We start from the raw sequence: 18,688 nt of genomic DNA, 5'->3' as shown, positions 1-18,688 counted from the left end.
TTTCTCTGCCCACTCATTTTCCAAACATGAAGCAGAAGAATACCAGGTGGGCAAAATATGGTGCTTGTGGTGAGTTTTTTTGAAAGCTTTTCTGTATGTGTGTGTTAGAGCAGATGCGTAGTTTTCATGAAGTTATCCTTTGTGTTAGTGTCTTTTATCATTCTTCAGAGATGATAAGCAAGGTTCAGTTAGGGAAATATGTATATATATAGTGTGTATATATATATATATACACTAAAGAAAGTTCAAGTTTAGAGTAATATTCTCTAATCAATGGCTTATGTATATAACTGTTGATTATTAATTGATTTAAAAAGCAGATTAACTTCCAGCCTGCATAGATTGCTTTTCTGTCTTTTATCCTGCTCATTTGGTGCTAATAGGTAGTTGTTAAGAGGATTTATTTAAACACAATTGAACTGAAAGGTGTTTTTTTGTTTTTGTTTTTTACAGTTCTAGGACTTACAAGCTTAACTCTCTTCTAATAATTTTTAGGAAACAAAAACTAATGTCTCACTCATGTTTATTCAAAATAATATTTTGAGAAGGTAGTGTTTGCCAGCTCTCCCCTTTTCTCCTGATATCTAGAACTTGTTTTGGAGTGTTAGTCTAAAAGTTCCAGATCCAAATATTTTCTGGTATCGAAGCTCAAAACATTGCATCTTTTTGTCTCTAAAACTAATGTAACAAATAAGGAAAGATATCTCAGGATATAGATGTGTGGAATCATCCTGTGTGTAAGGATAATTGAACATTGTGGTGTGATAAGCAGTGCAACTGAATGGTAAGACATGGTCTCATAATTGTTGAGACTTGGAATTTTATTTTGCAAAAGAAGTACATTGCTCTTTTAACGATGAGGACAGAGACATTTTGCTGTGCAAAATGTGAGAGAACCGACAAGTTCTAAAAAATGACTGTCAAAAATAACCAAAAATCATAGCCATATAAACACACATGGGCATCTAATGGTTTTCAATAACTGAGTTCAATTGAATTCATGAAGAAAGTGGAAAGCTCTCCAAAATTCTCTTGTGTTTCCTACCCCTTCATGCCTTTTTTTGTTCACAGAGCTGACAATGGAAAACACTGTGTACAGTTGTGAGGGCAGGCATTTTTAAAATGTAAATGTAAAATACTACTGTAATCATTTGATAATAGGCTTTCAGGACTCATTGCAAGAATTCTAAATTTGCTTAATCTCTTGAAGGTGTGCTTAAATTAGCCGTTATTTGAACTGCATTCAGCTGAGCATAACGATGCAAAATTTGGATATTCTAACTGGGCGATAGTTTAAACTCATTTCTACTTGCATGAAAAGTTACAAAATACTTAGTTTTGGTCAAGTGTCTATAACATTTAGAATTAAGTCTCTAGGCTTCAGTGAGTCAATTCCTTGTTTATTCGAGAAGTTTTTTTGTTCTAAGACAATCAGGTTAATTTGAAGTTCTTTGGAGAAAGAAGAGCCAGTTGTTTTATCGTCACAGTCCTTGGACAGCTTCTGTGTGAATATTGTCAGATAAAATTGAATAATTTTTTCTTTTTCTTCTTTTCCAAGCTGTTTTGTCTTTAGTAGTCAAATATGAAATGGCTACTAATAATCTGCCTTAGCAGCTGAAACTGCAGGAAACTATCATTGCTTATTCAAGTTTGCTTCATCTTGATAAATCGAACATATGGATAAAAAGCCAAGCAAATCCAGGAAAGATTTTTATGGGTTGAGCTCTGTGATGAGCTATGGAGAGTTGCTCAGGCCCTCTCAGGTCATGCCATATGGTGGGTGATCACAAGCCCTGCACAGTCATCATTCGGGCTTGTGGACCCCCTTGCCTGCCCCCCCTCCCCCCCCGCACTAGCTGGGCTATGACCTTCCTTTTCTGTAGCTGCTGCTCTAGCTCTGGCTGAGTGTGGTTGGTGCTCCTCTCACTGTAGACAACAGGTGTAGGCACGTGTAGGCAGGAGACAAATAGTAGACACTGACTGCTATAGCTGATCCAGGCAAAAGGCTCCAGATGTTAGCCGTTGTTGCCAGCAGCAAGCCACCAGAAGTTGCTGAAGAATGATTCCCAAAGAAATCTCTCCCAGAAGTTCTCTAAAGAAACCTGGTTAACTGCTGCAACAACTCCTGTGCATCTGTCAGCTGTCCCTGTTTGCTGCATTCTGTCATAGGCAATGGTCAAAAAGCTGTAATAGGCTTTATGGAGTCCAATTATGTATGTGATTTTTTCACTTCTCTTCAATTTCATTTAAAAATGGGTTATTTTGTAATTAGTGCTCCTTCCACTTATTACTTATCTACTGTTACACGCAAGAAATTCTACTTTATTCTAACCGAGATACAATTTTCATTTTTAAACTGTTATTTCCTCCTTTATTTCTTTCTGCCTTGTCCGGAAAGATACAGTGGACAAAGTCATAAGGCAGCGCTGTCCTAAAACCCTGGTATGTCAGCTACTGTTAGGTGTTAATAGTTAAAAGTTAATTGTCGTCCTTCCCTCTAACCACACTCAATGATAGCATTTACCGGCTAAAAATACTGGCTGCAGGATACTCTTATTTCATCAGTCCTGAACAAAACTCGTTGGAATGCCCCATGAATGGATTAGGTGACTTTGGAAGTATGGTATTCATTCTCACTTAAAATCAGGAGTAGGGACTTGGATGGGAAGAGTGATTCCTCTGTTTTTTGCAGTATAAACTGTATTCAGGTTTTCTCTACTGAAGTGTAAAATATTGGAGGAAATATCAGAATGCAGGATGTAGAGGAAAGATGAACTTTTTCGTTAGGCGTCTGCAAAATACTACTCATCAGTCCTGTTTCTCTGCTTCTATTAATATTTTTTAACCTGAGACCTTCGCGTTCATAGTACTGGGAGCAACACACAGTTGAATTTGTAAGAGATGAAATGTAATTCTTTGAGTCCCTACCATAAATTATGATACCGTGTCAAGGAATGCCTTGTAAATTCCCCCGTGTCAGAGTTACTTTACGGAGAAGCAGGCTTCCTCTAGGAAGGAAGCCCATAGGAATACATGCATATTCATAGATTTAAATCAAAGTTACCTGGTTTGTAAAAAGCAATGAAACAAGTGTTGTCTATAGGTCTTGCCAAGAAGAGAAGTAATGCATTGTTTTTTTAAGCTTAGTTTCCAAAATCACCTGATTTTCATGTTACTGGATAAATTGGGCACACATTTATTGTTTAGTTCAAAATTAGAGGAACTACTATACTTGATACCATATTTTTTAATGCATACAATAAAAAGGAATAAAAAACAGGCTTACAAATGCCTGAAATGCTACAAGTGATCTTTATGCTTGTTCATCTTAACATTCTGATTTCTGCAGTGATCCCCAGAAACACAATTTTTGTTGGGTAGAGCTAATTAATAACTTTTTATTTTTAAGAAAACAAAACCAAAACACAAAACCACAAAAAAAAACAGACCAGACCATGCTTAGCGAACTTGCTCACTTGGAATTTATTTTCTGTGGTTCTTCAACACTTACTTTCTGTTGTTCACACTACTATAGACATAGGATTTTTGATGTTGATACCTGTTAGCTCTCTATTTCAGGTCTATCCCGAGAAAGAATCTTTTGTTATATATTTAGAAAATGTAATGTGTATCAGTTCAGAAATATTGAATAATAGTTTAATTTTGAAAATTAGTTACATATACAGTTTGCTCAATGCCTTCACAGACTTTAGTATAAAACGCTATCAACTTCTCTTCTGCAAAACAAGATACCATAACACTAGAATCTAATGCAGAAGAACAGATTATCTAAGTCTCACAATCAGGATTAAAAAAAAAGGTTATGTGAGGAATGGAACATTGCCTTCTTTACACATAACCTGAAAATGTGATTTTAATCTGCCTAAGGTGAACTGTCTTACACAAAAATACAGTCCTTAAAAAGTGATGTTCATCCCAAGTCAGTATAAAATGCTGAAATACTGCTGTGGTTCCTTTTTTTTTTTTTTTTCCCTCCTTGGAACAAAGAGGTTTGTGAAACATCAGTTCTGAAATGATGGATTTCTTTTTTATTTTTATGACAGCTTCTGCAGTCCTGACAAGGTTGAGATTCTGCGTCCAGTTAAGGTGGTGCCAATATTTACTTGCTTTTTCAAATCTGCATAGCAATGTTGAAATACAAACGTGTCAATGCCTATCATCTCTATTTCTTCTCTGTGATCCTAAACGTTGTCTCCTCAGAACTTCCACGTATCATCCTCCTCCTAGTATCTAAAGCATGAGTGCGAATTTTCCTAAGCTGGAAAGGTTGTACAGCTGCTCATTTGGCAGAAGTAAATTATATGATGAGTCCTTTTCTTGTCACCTGATTGAGTTTACCTTGTCATAGTCTAAATGTATAAAAGATGGAGTAAAAACAAATGCATTTTTGAAATGACATATTTTATTCAGAATCTATTTTAAATGCCCATTGTATGTTACCAAAATAATGGAATGGCCACTGATTCCCTGTTAAGTTTCCATTTTCACTGAGCCAGATCTCACTCATTTAGGCCAATCTGAGGGAGCTGCATTTGCATTTAGGTTGTTTTTAGTATGTTGACTTAGGTGGATAAGGGCTGTTAAAACAAATGTTTGCAGAATTGTGATGTGGTATATTTGTGTTATTACAATTATCGTTGCTGCTGTGGATTCTTATGCTGTAAACAGTGAGTTGTTACATCAGTGATCGAATTTGGCCTGATACTAGGGGGGAGCTGTAAAGGCTTCAGAGCATAATACAGAAATGCAGCATGTGCCTTGCACAGCGTAGCTATCTAACAATAATACATTAAGGTTATTTATGGAGTTTCTTTGTGGTTGATATGCTACTGAAGAAACATAAGCCAAACTTGCTGTTAGTTCACTAAAGATAAAATTGTTACAGTGTTTTCTGCCCTTAGTTTTATGTGAATTGCTTAAAGAAAATTATCAAAAGTCACGTAATTACACTGAAGATGTCTTTAAGATTTGTACAGCATTCAAGACGTGAAGTGAATCTCATTAATTTTATCAGCAGTTTCATTTGAGTTTAAAGACCTCAGGTGTCTAAAACACAGTAGTAGTAGTAGTAGACTGCACATTACGAGTTTTGTGACTAGACCTTGTCATTAGAACTGGGAGCATCACTGGGTGCCTTCTGCATCTGCAGCTTGTATATAATGCACTGCACCCATTCCTGTAGCCGCTACTCTTCCTTCTCTGAGCGTCTTCGGTCAGGGTGGTGCTTTGTTGTATTTTTTGGCATACCACTGCTTTTATATTTTTGCTTGTCTTTGGTTCTGTGTCCTTTGTGACATGGTAGTGCAGAACCCACAGGTGCTGCTTGGCATGCTTGTTCACCCCCTGGCCAGCACTCTGACTCTGCATTGACCCTCTTTGCGCTGACCTGTTAGGACAATGCCCAACTACAAAGGGTAAGAGTTAGATTTTCAATTTTAGTTCATAAAATGGAGCTACATTTCAAATTTGTGATGAACTTGGCTGTGCTGGAGTGTCTGTTCTGAAAGACACTGATGTGCTTCCCTTAAACAGCTGTAAAATCTTTAAGCATTAAAGCACATATCTTGGCTCTAGAAATAGCCATGGACTGCAAAATAACCAAATACCTTGCTCTGTTGGCAAGATAACACTGAATGCTGTGGGAGTCTGCTCCTGGTTGCTGTCAAATAGTTGTTATGAATTTCACTTGGACGTTGAAGAAGTCCAAAGGATATTTTCACTTTTGCACCTTCACCTTCTTGACTGTGTTCAAGGTAATAGTTAAAATAACGAAGTAATATATAAGTGTGTAGAGGCTAAACCGGAAGTTTTAGGTGTGTGCATCTACTTTTTGGATGTTTTTCAAGAGTAGATTCATAGTATTTGGGCATCCCAACTAATGTTGACAGGATACTATTATATCGATGATCACATCCATTCAAGGAAGTTACTTCTTAATACATACTTAAGAGACTATATATTTTTTCCTATGCTAGTGTACATTTCAGCAGAGGTCTTGAGCATAGAATTGGTAGATAATTCAGTTTTGAAAAATTTCAGCTCATTAAATATGAAAATTATTTAGTTGGTGCTTCCCATAGTAGAACTTCAGCTATGTTTAGTATTCCGTGTTTATGAAACGTTGTATTTATCTGTAATGTTTTTCCTGTTCCTTTTTTTAATCAGATTTTTTTTTTCTAGTGAAAAGCTGCACATGCTTCCTTCCTTTTTTGTTCCTTTCTTTAGAGAGATTGTCTTCTGTTTTCACTGAGTAAAGTTGTATTCATAAGTATTATTCACCATGGTGAACTTTGGGAAAATAACTGGAATTTCAAGCAAGGCATTTAGAAGGACTGACACAAATCACTACATGTGGAAGAGAATAATAAAAAAAAAAAATCCAGTTTTACTTAGTTTCTCGTTTACAAATATAAGGGTTTAAAAAGCAGTCGTGAAACTTTACCATAAGTATTGACTGGCAAAATACACTAAAATGTAATAAATGTTTAATATATGCTCTCAAGCTTAAAAAGAATACAGATCTGTTGCAGCTGGTATGAGCTCTTTAGGCATAGAACATATTAGGTCTACAGTGTAATTATTGCTGATCCTGATTAATGACTCTCAGGGATTATCTTTTTTGGTTTCAACCATCTGCTGTGGTTTAGAGTAATAAACTAACTAAACATAAATAAGATTTGACTTAATGTGAAAGCAAAAATACGTGTATCTAGGAAGAGTTTCATTTCTTCATCTCAAAATTTAACAAATACCAGTATTCTATTTATTCTATTTGAACTTAAAACAGAAACGTAGCTGAATTAAAGGCTGAAATTGCAATCCCTAAAGAAAACACCTCCCCATCAAACAAGAGAGTCTCCCTCCACCCCAAATCCAAAAAAAACACAACAGTATAAAAAACCAAAACCCTACAAACTAATACCAAACATTAAAAGAACAGTTTTTATTATTTTTGTTCTCCAATCTTAATTGGTGCTGTATTGCCAGTTCAGAGAGGTAGCTTATGTTGGTTAAAAGCCTGCCAACTATAAAGACATCCATTTCTGTATTTGAAAGAAAAAAAATATCTTAATTTACTGAGCATGTCTTCCCATTTGTAGCAGAAATGCTGATTGCTAATGGGTGGTTTCTAACTGTTATTATTTATAAAAAATATTAGATGGTAAATATTTTAATAATGAATTATAACATGCAACATGAGAGCAACAATGCAGAAATTAGAGAGCTTTGGATGTCTTTGTTAGGAAACACGAGTGAAATACCAAGTCTGAATCCTGAATTCTGAATGTAGTGCACCGAAGCTTAGAAACAACTTTCCTTTTACAAGTGATTACTGTAATAATGCCATTATGGTGTGTTTCTGATTTCTCTTAAGCCATTTGTGTATATATAATAAATTCACTATAGCCATACTTAAAACAGTGAATACCAAAAGACAACAAGACTGTAGGTTTCTGTACAAAGACAACTTGTTGGCCTCACCTGAATTTGGTCATTCCATAGAGTCTTAGAAGTGTACTTTATTTTCATTTATATCTTTTTTTTTTTGATTTCTGTATGTATACTAAAAATGATTTTTTGTAGTGTGAAATAATGCATGTGAATGCTACAGACTTAAACTATGATTTTTTTTATTAATTTTAAAAATAGGAAAAAATATAAAATTTAATGAACATGTTATAATATTTAAAGCATACAGTAGTTAATTTGTTCTTTATTAAAAGTATTTCTTCTTTAACTGTAGATAGTAAGTTTTAATTGGAGTAAAGTATGTATTTAGGTGTCCTGGAATTAAAAAAAAAAAAAAAAAAAAAAGATTTAGAATGTTTAGTAGTATTTGGATACTAGCATAGATAGCGTAGGATCCAGATAAAATAAAGGAATTGGTTGGGCCTAGGTAATCTGGTCAGGAGTAGCAGAAGATAGGGGCTGATACAGGACTGGAGGGAAGCTACAACACATAACAAGGGATCTAGCCATGAGGTGTGGGTACAGACGAGGTTGCAGAGAGGCCTATATGACCTGACTCAGGTGAGGGCTGAAGGTGCAGGCCTGAACCCAAATGAAACTTCTGGGCAGAGGGTGTGGGATGATTGTCTTAGGTGAGGCTCCTTGGGGCAGTTAAGGCTTGTTAGTGCCCCTAAGGCCCTGACAAGGCTACTGGTGGGCATTGGAGAGAGCAGTTAATGTCATAGGTTCCATTGTGCAGCATTCAAGTTCAAATGTTACGTTGCTCTCAACAGAAGTACCTAATTCCCTTACTGCTGCAGTACGCTGGATTCCCCTGATAACTGAGTGCTCTTCATGTGGTGTAGCTCTCACCTGAAGGTCTCTCAGGAAACTGCTTGAGTCAAGTGCAGTTCCTGCAACGTGGTCAGCACAGGCGATCCTGTAGGCCCCCTTGTGATTTCATTTCCTGCTGCAGAAAGTAGATGTTTTTCTTCTCTTTTACAGATATGGAGTCTGGAGAGCGGTTAACGTCCTCGTCAATCTCATCTAGTGCAGCTACTTCATCTCCAGTGTCTTCTACACCTTCTGTTCCTTCTGCAGTTTCCAAGGGTGGCCTTACCACTGGAGCTGCATCACTGAGTTCCACAATCAGCACATGCGGTAAGAATAACTCAAGTATATATTGCAGTGTGATTTTAGTGTTTGCAAATACTTGGAATTATTAATACATGGTCAAATATAGTAAGGTTTCACAGATGCATCAAAATAAAATGTTCATTTTTGGTTATTTTTAGGATGGAAATTCATATATGTATATATTTTGCATAGTGCTTATGTGTTAAAGGATTAAAATGATTTATGCATTTTAAATGTGAAAGAACTTCACAGTTTGCAGAACTGCCTCAGTAGTGGGGATTGTTTTACAAATTGATTTAGCAGACTTGCTGCCACTTTTCAGGTTCAGATATAAACTTCTTGAGTATGCATCATGTTCTCAGCATTCAAGCCTAGCCTCTACTCTGTTTTTATATCTGGAGAAATAGTTTCTTCTAATGGAAGTTGTGATGGAAAAGCTGAACTTCAAAATTCCATACATAGTCTTACATAAACTTGACTAGTCAAACATCTTGGATTGAATTGGAAGTTGATATGGAAGATTTCTCCGTGCAAGGATATCATTTTTGTAAATTAAACTCTCCTTTCAACTTCTGAGTCATGTAAGTTATCAACAAAGCAAGAAATGGTGAATTAACTAGCTCGTCCTTACTGTTTCTTTCTTCTTTTTGGGGAGTGAATTTTAAATATATACACATATAAATATAAAACCTTGAAATATGCTGGAGTAACCTTTTATTGCAGTGTAATCTCCTTGGCAAAGCATAGAGAGTCCTAACTCACCATGCATTCTGGCAACTGACAGGGTACGCAATCAAGTTTATAACAAGAGGCTACTTAAAAGACTTGATTATTGCAACGAAAATTAGTAGAAGGAATTGGAATAAAAAGGGACCCTTCTATTCTAATGGACAGATTAAGATGCCTTTAACCTTCTCTTAGAAGGAATGGTTGATCGTTCTTAAGTGATTATTAAATGTGAAAAAAAAAAAGATTTTTAAAAGCTAACATACTTTGATTATCAGAATGAGACTGATGGACATACTCATATTTTTATATAAATAATGTAAGATCACAGAAGTGGATAACACAGTTTGGAAACAGACTAGGATACTAATGTATCTTGTCTACAGAATATCCTATACAGTCAGAAGAGTTTTGACTTAATGAAATTACCGTTCTAGTATGGATCACTCATGAGAAAACAGTGTTTGGCTGGTTGACAGCATGAACACTTCTGCAAAATTCCTCTAGAACAATGTATACCTTATCAGAGTGTATGCAACAGTAACCACAGCGTACTGTTGTGTCAGGTAGAGGAATGAATATACTCCTAAATAAAACTGATGGGACAGTACTGATAGTAAACTACATTCCAACTTCTTTTTAGGAATACAGAGTGTCCTTAGAGAATATATACAAAAGATCAGATGCAGCAGGCAAGGGTTTAACCATTTAAAAAAAGCTAAAGGAAAGAACTCATGAATACAGATAGTTGCTATCAGTCTCCTTAAGTATGGAGAAGAATGAAACTTTTTTTTTTTTAGGTTGAGGTTAAAATGAAAAGGGTACCTAAGCAAAGGGCTAACTGAATTTTCTAGTGAGGACAAAAACTGACAGCCTAGTATCATTACTACATTTTTCACCTTCTTTCAGATGAGTTTTATTTTGTTCATCTTGTTTAACTATAAATCCTCTATATGCACAGCACTACAGAAGACACACAATTAGATGTTGTAATACCTACAAAGTAAATACAGTGAGGAGGGGTAATTGAGTCTCATAAATCTTCTCTTTGGGATTGCATGTTTATAGTCATATGTAAATTAACTTGCAGTACATTCTGAGAACTACCACAGAGAACCGTTTCTAATGGCACATGCTACTGAACACAATGTGTCTTCTCAAGGTGAGTTTGTAGTGGACTACTGAAAATTAAAAACATTGTTATTCTGGATCAATTTTAGCTTAACCGTCTTTTCTGGCTGGTTTTATAGTAATTAAATATATGAAGCATAATTCCAGGTACACGTATCTGTTTTCTAGTTGTCTTCTTTAGGAAGTTGCAGATGAACACACTTAAGCTGTAGAGGACACTCAGAATTTACTGGTTATACTATACCAGCGCAGAAGGGTTTCTCAGCTTGGAGAATACATTCTTGCTCACTCCAAGAACCCAAGTTTGTTCTGAACAGTAGTGGATTACCATGAACTTAAGTCCCAGTTGAAAGTCTTTTGTTTTAATTTTTAAAAGAGTCAGTATTACTTCAGATAAAAAATGAATAGGCATATTTCCTAGTGTTAGCAGCTTCGGAAGAGTACAAGTCAATAGCCCTTTCTTACAGGAGTAAATGTTATCATAATGTAGTGTTTTATCTTTAAGAGGTGTGATTATAGCAGCATGTAAAACTGTTTAAAGCTGAACAGTTTGGTCTTAGCATTTTGATATTTTCAGAACTTCTTTCAGAGTTCTTTAGGGTTACCTCAAGTATTTAAGAGTTTTACAATTCTCTTTCATCTGATGCTTGCTATTAAGACTATACAGGTTAATGGTTAGTTTTGATTGTTGTTCCCAACCATGAGGTTGGGATGGGATCTATCTCTTTCAATGTTGTTTCTAATAAATTTCAGCGTAGTGCTTTTTGGATGCTGGAGGCTGAAGGTGACTGTTGTATTTGAGCATCTAAATCATTTAATTTTAAAACAACATTAAGCACGTGGTAGTTCTTACGGCACTCCCATTGAGGCTTTTAATGTGTGATTGATACTTTTTAAAATATGGCTTAGTAGGTTGGTACTCTTTTGTATGTTCTATATATATTTCACTCTTTAAAGTTTATAAGTTTATCTGCAGTGTTTGTGCCTGAATTCTGTATTGGCTTTGTCGGCGGAGTAGTTTTATTGGTCCATTTTGAAAATTTCATTTTTTTTCTCAGAAAATTAGTTTGACTAGTTTCTTTTTTGCTTGTGATTTATGAAGACAAGTTAAGGGTGGAGTCCTTGCAGTTGCGTTCATGTTTTTTTATCTGTGTAGTTGTTTCCTTGTGAGCGTAGACAGAGGCTATTAAAATGATACAACCCCCACTGCCTCCCCCTCTTTGAGTGGGTCTTTTAAAGAGATAGCCAGTGCTTTGCTTTCATTTAAAATAGCAGATATTTTGGACATTTCTCTGGTCTGAATGAAGACGTTTTAAATTATTATTATTTTGAGATTGGAGGATTGTTACTGTGTATACATATAAACCATTTTCCAGCCTTTTCCATGTTTTCAAGTTTTACACTGCGGGACGTTCACCAGTACTATGAAATTATGTATGTCCTCCAAACAGAATGCTTGGAGGATCTAGAGTCTGGTGTTGGAAAGCATGTAGAAGACAAACTTTGATAGCACTGTAATGATTAATAAACAACACAAGGTGAAAACAAATTAATTTCTGTCACTCTAAGTAGTTCTCTAGATTTGTGGTATAAGTTGGGGTGCCCTTGGCGTGGTTAGAAATACCAAATTATTTTTTTATTTCTACTGGTTGATGCATTGATGCTTTATATTTTTAGGCATTAGTTAAGTGTTTATACCTTTCTGAGGTTTGGATACCTCAATATATTGTACCATGAAGTTCATTTATATTAACAAAGGCATTCACAGTTATCATTCCTTGTTGCTGAGAGACCAGCATTGTTGAAATGGATATTGCCCTTTGGAGTAGTGCTTTCAATCATTTATCTTTGTAGTGGCTAGTAAAATTTCAAAAACTGTGATCAAAAAAATTTAACCTATTTTGAAGAAAGTCACGAATGTTAAGGAGTGCAATTCCATGTTAAACTTCGGGATGCAGAATGTGTCTATAGTAGGTTAGTAACTTGAAGGAAAAAAAAAAGCTAGAATTCATTGCTGGACAGACTGATGTTCTATGAAATAGAGAAGTGTCATTACAATCTGGTTTATTGTTACAAGCAAACAATTGTTTTATTTCTTCTATATTTCTGAATGCATTTTTAGACATTGATGGCCTCTGTTTTCTGGACACATCAGATGTTGGCTTAGGTAGCACACAGTGCTGTATTTTTTTTAAGGCCATACCTGTAATGCTTTTTTGTATATAGTATAGTATAAAGCCATCTAATTTTTATGTGTGATAAGGATGATGAACTTCACAAGCTGATGTCATGTGCTCATTGTTTACGTTTTGAAATTTACAAGTTTATCACATTGTCATGACGGTAGAACGGGTTTTCTAGAATGAATTTGTTTCTTTGTGAAACGGGCTATTAAAATTAGATAAAATTTCTTTACCATGTGTGTAATTACACACTGGAACAGACTTCCTAGCATGGTGATTGATGCTCCATGCCTGTCCATGTTCAAGAGGCATTTGGTTAATTCCCTCACAATATGCTTTAACTTTTGGTTAGCCCTGAAGTGGTCAGGCAGTTGGACTCAGTCTTTATAGATTCATTCCAACTGAACAGTTGTGTTCTAAAACTGGTTACTAGAGGGTATTGACTTGGATCAGAACCTGCTTTAGAAATTTTAAAATAAAGATGGTGGTAGGACCTGGTGGCACAAAAGAAAATTCCAGGGCTTCTGGCGGGAGGTTTGAAGGAAAAGTACAAAAACTTCTGAAATGATCTTTTCAAAAAACGTGTTACAGTCACCATGTAAAAAACAAGTCTGGGAACATACTCCCTATACTGTCACATGTTATCTAGGAGCAAAATAATAACATATGCTGCCCTCCCCCAGTGAACAGTGCCTAGGGAGTAGAGGTTATTGTCTACCCCTCTTCAAGAAACGTGCTTTCTGGAAACTGTGCTATTTTGCTGCTAGGGCAAATGGGTACATTTTTAATCATAGAACAGAATGTCTTGGATTGGTAGGGACCTCAAAGATCATCTAGTTCCAACCCCCCTGCCATAAGAAGGCATGCCACACACAAGATGAGGTTGCTCAGGGCCTCATCCAACCTGGCCTTGAACACCTCCAGGGATGGGGTATCCACAACCTCTCTGGGCAACCTGTTCCAGTGCCTCACCACCCTCTGAGCGAAGAATTCCCTCCTAACCTCTAATCTAAATCTCCACTCTTTTAGTTTAAAACCATTCCCCCTCGTCCTGTCGTTATCTGATTGAGCAAAGAGTAGCCCTCCATCTTTTTTGTAAGTCCCCTTTTGCAGTGAGGTCACCCTGAAGCTTTCATTTCTTTAGGCTGAACAGCGCCAGCTCTCTCAGCCTTTCTTGGAAGGAGAAGTGCTCCAGCCCTCTGAGCATCTTTGTGGCCTCCTCTGGACCTGCTCTAACAGCCCCGCACCCTTCCGGTGCTGGGTCCCCAGAGCTGGACGCAGGACTCCAGGTGGGGCCTCACGAGGGCAGAGCAGAGGGGCACAATCCCCTCCCTCCCCTGCCGCCCACCCCTCTGGTGATGCAGCTCAGAACACAGTTGGTCTCTGGGCTGCAGGCGCGCACTGCTGGCTCGTGTCGAGCTTTTTGTCCCCCAGGACCCCCAAGGCCTTCTCTGCAGGGCTGCTCTCAGGGAGCTCTTCTGGTCTGTACTCACGTCTGGGGTTGCCCTGGCCCACGTGCAGCACCCCGAATGGGACTTGTTGAACCTCCTTAGGTTCACATGGGCCCACTTATCAAGTTTGTCCGGCATCCCTTCGTTTTATTGTATGAACCGCACCACTCCGTTTGGTGTCATCTGCAAATTTGCCGAGGGTGCGCTCGATCTTACTATGTCATTGGACGTTTAAGGTCCTTACATTGAGACCCTTTTTCTGTATATTGGAGGTAATCTTATTCACATAGTAAAACAAAGAGAAGTTCAAGCTGCTTAGGCTGTAGCAAGTGATAGCACTCTGCTGGTGATTCAATAGGCTAATTAAAATCCTGTAGAGAAGTACAGTAAATGGGCCTTACTGGAACTTCAATCTCCATAACTAGAGTGCTTCTAGCAGTTGCTACTTGTTTATTTGGAACTATGTAAAGTATATGCATATCTGTAGACATAGATCACTTTAAAGTTCAGCTTGGAAGGGACTTCAGCAGGTCATCTAGTCTGTCCTCTAAACCAAAAAATGGTCAGCTCTAAGGTTGATGTTTTTGATGTATTGGCGATCTAATACATCATGCAGTATTTTAAATTAAGTCTGTAGAGCACTGAGTTAAGGGGTATTAACTTCCAACATGCTGCTGGCTGATTTTCAGCTTGGTGTCTACCAAAACCCATTGGGTCTTTCTGTAGAGCTACTTCCCAACCAGTTAGTTTGCAGCCTGTATTATTTTAAGGAATTGTTCCTTCCTATGTGCAAGACTGCTTTTGTCCTTACTGAGTTCTGTATGGTTCTTGCCAGTCCATTCTGCCAATGTATCCAGGTCTCCCTGAATGACAGCCCTGTCTTCAAGTGGGTTGATTTGTCCCACCCAGTTTGGTGCCTTCCCCAAACTTAATGAGAAGGCACCCAGTTCCTTCTTCCAGGTCATTGATAAAGTTAAACAGGATAGATGTCAGGATAAAACACTTCAGTACACCACTTAAGAAGTTGTTTAAAAATGTCGCTCTTTATAGACGTTTCATACAATGTTATTGAAATCAAGTTAGGTGAAATATATCCTACAAAAAGCAGTTTTCTGAAAAGGGTATTTTGCTTTAAGGCAGAGCTTTAAGACTTTCACTAGGCAGTCAAGAAAAGAATAGTCTTGCCAAAATGGAAGGCACATACATGGAAGCTTGTAATTTTAAACAGACTGGTAAAATCAGACAGCATAACTTCTGATAGAAGTCAGACAAATGTTTCCTGTTTGATTGTGTGATTGCAAGTTAGTATTCTAAGCGTTATAAATGGAGTTGAAAGAATAAATAGTGTCAGATTAGAATTAACCTCTGTGGGAAAAGAATTAGGAGAAAATGTACATTTGCCATTTAAAACTAATTTTTTGCATCCTCTTCGGAAATTGAGCTATGTTTAATTCAATGCAAGTAATCTACAACTGTAGCTAAAAATGTGAAATATAATGCTCGTATAGTATAAAAGCAGTTTCACAACTTCTACAAGGCAAAGCTAATGGCTTCCCTAGAAATTCTATTTTTCATGCTTGATACAGTTAGAAACTGTATCTAAAAGCACATTAGAATGGATAATTTTCTCGTGATAAATAAAGTTTCTGTAAATTGTTTTTTTAAAGTTGGCTTACATAGATTTCATTTTAAACCTCAAAAATGACTGGAGTTATTAGGATTTTGGAAATGATTTTTATAATTTCTAAAATGTGCACAATGCATCTGTTATTTTGCGTACTTCATTATTAGCTTGTGTACTGTAGGCCCCTGAAGCAGATTTCATGTCTATTAAGGATAGGTACATCGTATAGTTCTGCTAACAAAATGATCTCCCTCCATTTCTAACCCTGTTATGTTAAAGGAACAGACCCTTTCCCACTGCTAACAGAATTTGCTGTGGCAAATACAATGCCACTTTTTCATTTTTACTTACAGACCTTTTGTTAGAGATGCAAAAGTTTTCAGATACTTTGTGTGGAGAAATAGAACGACAGTGCTAGAAGATACAATACGTGAAATTTAACGACAGCTTTTAAAATTAAAAAAAAAAAATCTAATGATTGAGGTTGGACTTCACATGATGTTGCATCTGTTCTGATAGTGCAATTTCAAGTGTTGTTTTTTCCCCTCAGAATATATATTCAGAACAGCTGGGGAACAGCCGTGTAACCTGTCCACTGTGTCGAGTGCCTTGCCAGTGGTCAGCCACCCAGTCTTTGGCCTGCATACAGCCAGCTCAGGGTATTCAGAGTTTGGTGGCTTGGGAATACTTGGTACACCCACAGTCTTAGCAGCACATCCCCAGCTAGCACGTTTTCCAGGTAAACATTGTTGCAAAGAATATCAAACTAGAGAAGAAGGCTAACTGTCCTCATCCACTAAGCAAACTTTGTAGAATACTTCAGACTGTGGGCTTTAAGTCCTAGGCAACACTGATGAGAAGAAAATAACGTTGTTGTATATTGGCTGAGTTTCTCAGGAAGGATGTTCTCACAATGGTCTTCTAAGAACCATTTGAATCCAAGTACTGTGTGATCTTTTTTATTCTTTCCATCACAATGCAGCATCCTTGATCGTTACCTGTTGCGTTGATTGCATAATGACAATATTTGAAAGTACTCAGCCAATAACAAGATAGAATTGTTTTCCTCTGTAAACATGCTTTTTGTCTGTTACACTTAATGGCAGAAGTTGTATCCAAACCTGAAAAAGGAAATTGAATTTGACTTCTTGTGAGCTCTGTCAATGTTTTCTTCTCCACACCCCCAGTTTACATCCGTATTGTGCTGTGATAGGGAGATGAGTTTAACTTTTGAAAACAGGGTGGTTTAAGGCCAGAAGCATTCATTGGTGTGGAAGTGTGCCTGCCTGGACTGATCCTACTGAAATACGTGGTCTTAACTTGTATGCCATCCTGCCTCAGTGTGAATGTTCTGCTCTTGGGATGCTGTAGCTCAGGGAGGGTGCTGTATTACGGGTTATTCTTTGGGTAAAGGGATATTTTTCCTCTGTAAAAATATTGTATACTTTTTATATCGTATGTCTGAGAACCAAGCTTTCTAATGTATATAGGTTTTGTAGAACATTCTCCAAAGTACATAGTAAGTCAAGATGCTTTCTTAAATTACTTTTCTGTAGCTTCAAGGAGAGAAATCCCTACCAGGAAGTGAGGTTCCTAGAGAGACCTCTGCTGTTCCTGTGGCCCCTCCCAATCTCCCCCTTCAGTAGAGTTTGGAGAAGTGTGAGGTCAGGGACTGGCAAAAGCCTAAAGCAAATACAGCAAAGAGTTCTGCTAGTATCTTAAAATTTATTTTCATGTAAGCCACAGACTTCTTCAGTTACAAATGTCAGATGAGATACTATGTGTATAACCTGCAAAAACCAAAAGCTCTTAAGGAGTGGTAAATTAGCTTCAAAAAGCTGATACAGTACTGATACATTTGTAACGTTTTCATTGTGAGATTTTTTTTTTTTTACATTAAAAGTTCCTTCAATTGTACCAGCTATCCTGTGTTAGTGCAGTAAAGTAACAGACACTCATTCTTTAATTTTTTTTTCTAAGGGGTGGTAAATACCCGTAGCTTCCCTGTGACTTCATTCCATTTTGCAAGAGCTTTTTCCACTGAGTAAATTGTATTTTTTTTTTCTGAAGTAGGAATAAAAGCTCTCTCTGCATATGACCCTAAACAATTATCTGGCTTTCTGTGATGTTTTTAAGAGTTCCAGTTCACAACTGAGAGACTCACGTCATGCTTTTTTCAAATTTATGTATCTGGTTAAATAGGTGTAGGGGATAAAAAAAAGAATCATAGGATTTTGGTTTGCTATCTCATTGAAAGGCAGTCTTTTCCATAGATTTTGTTAATACAATAAATAGCTAATATAGGTAGTTACGTCAGGCAGTCTAGTTGTATGTAGCTGTTATAACCTTGCTGTAGACTGTTAACTGAATTTGGTAGCAGTTGGTCTGCATGCACTATTGTGTGTGTGTACATATATATATTATATATATATGTACATGCATATACATATATATATATTCCAGTGTCCATTATTTTTGATTCTTGGTTAGCATGTTCTAGGGCAGTGATTCTGTAAGTTTGTGTGACCACTCAGTTCACAATCTTCAGTTTCCAAATTTAAGGTAATGGAGCAGTGCTAAGTTTTCTGCAGACCAGTTATAGCCTGCTTATCATGACTATGAATAAAGTTTTGGAGTTGTTGATCTAGGGTGCCCAGTCTTCTGTTTTCATTGCTGGTGTTGTAGCCATATTTATTTATTCATTTATTTTCTAGTGATTAGAAAATTTCAGTGTCCATTGATACTGTCAGGTTAAAGTTTATTAGCATTTTATATATTCACAAAATACTGGTGCTGAATACTTACAAATACTAAAAAATGAATACTAAGTTACTAAATACTAATACTAAAATACTACAGAAAATGTTCTTCATTTTATGTATTCATAAGGGTCTTAATTACTGTGTGTAACATCCTTACACTTCTATAGGTATTGCTCACTTTATTTACTTTCTTGGTGCTCTTTT

The 18,688-nt window shown here is 36.7% G+C and overlaps 1 protein-coding gene across 20 annotated transcripts in view; it reads left to right on the top strand.

Annotated features, from left to right (window-relative positions):
* Positions 1-18,688, top strand: part of BAZ2B (bromodomain adjacent to zinc finger domain 2B) — a 142,153-nt gene that overhangs the window by 60,875 nt on the left and 62,590 nt on the right. For 18 of the 20 annotated variants that reach the window (XM_080599995.1, XM_080599994.1, XM_080599991.1 and 15 more), the window contains one exon: positions 8,476-8,631. In XM_080599995.1, coding sequence (XP_080456121.1) covers positions 8,476-8,631 — 156 coding nt within the window. Of the gene's footprint in view, positions 1-4,064; positions 4,108-4,127; positions 5,436-8,475; positions 8,632-18,688 lie in introns of those variants that run through there. The other 2 variants (XM_080599984.1, XM_080599983.1) reach the window with 2 other exon arrangements.

This window comes from Anser brachyrhynchus (assembly GCF_964034855.1).
Source record: "Anser brachyrhynchus genome assembly, chromosome: 7".
In the NCBI taxonomy this organism is placed as follows: Eukaryota; Metazoa; Chordata; class Aves; order Anseriformes; family Anatidae; genus Anser; species Anser brachyrhynchus.
This window is presented reverse-complemented; position numbering and strand designations above follow the sequence as displayed.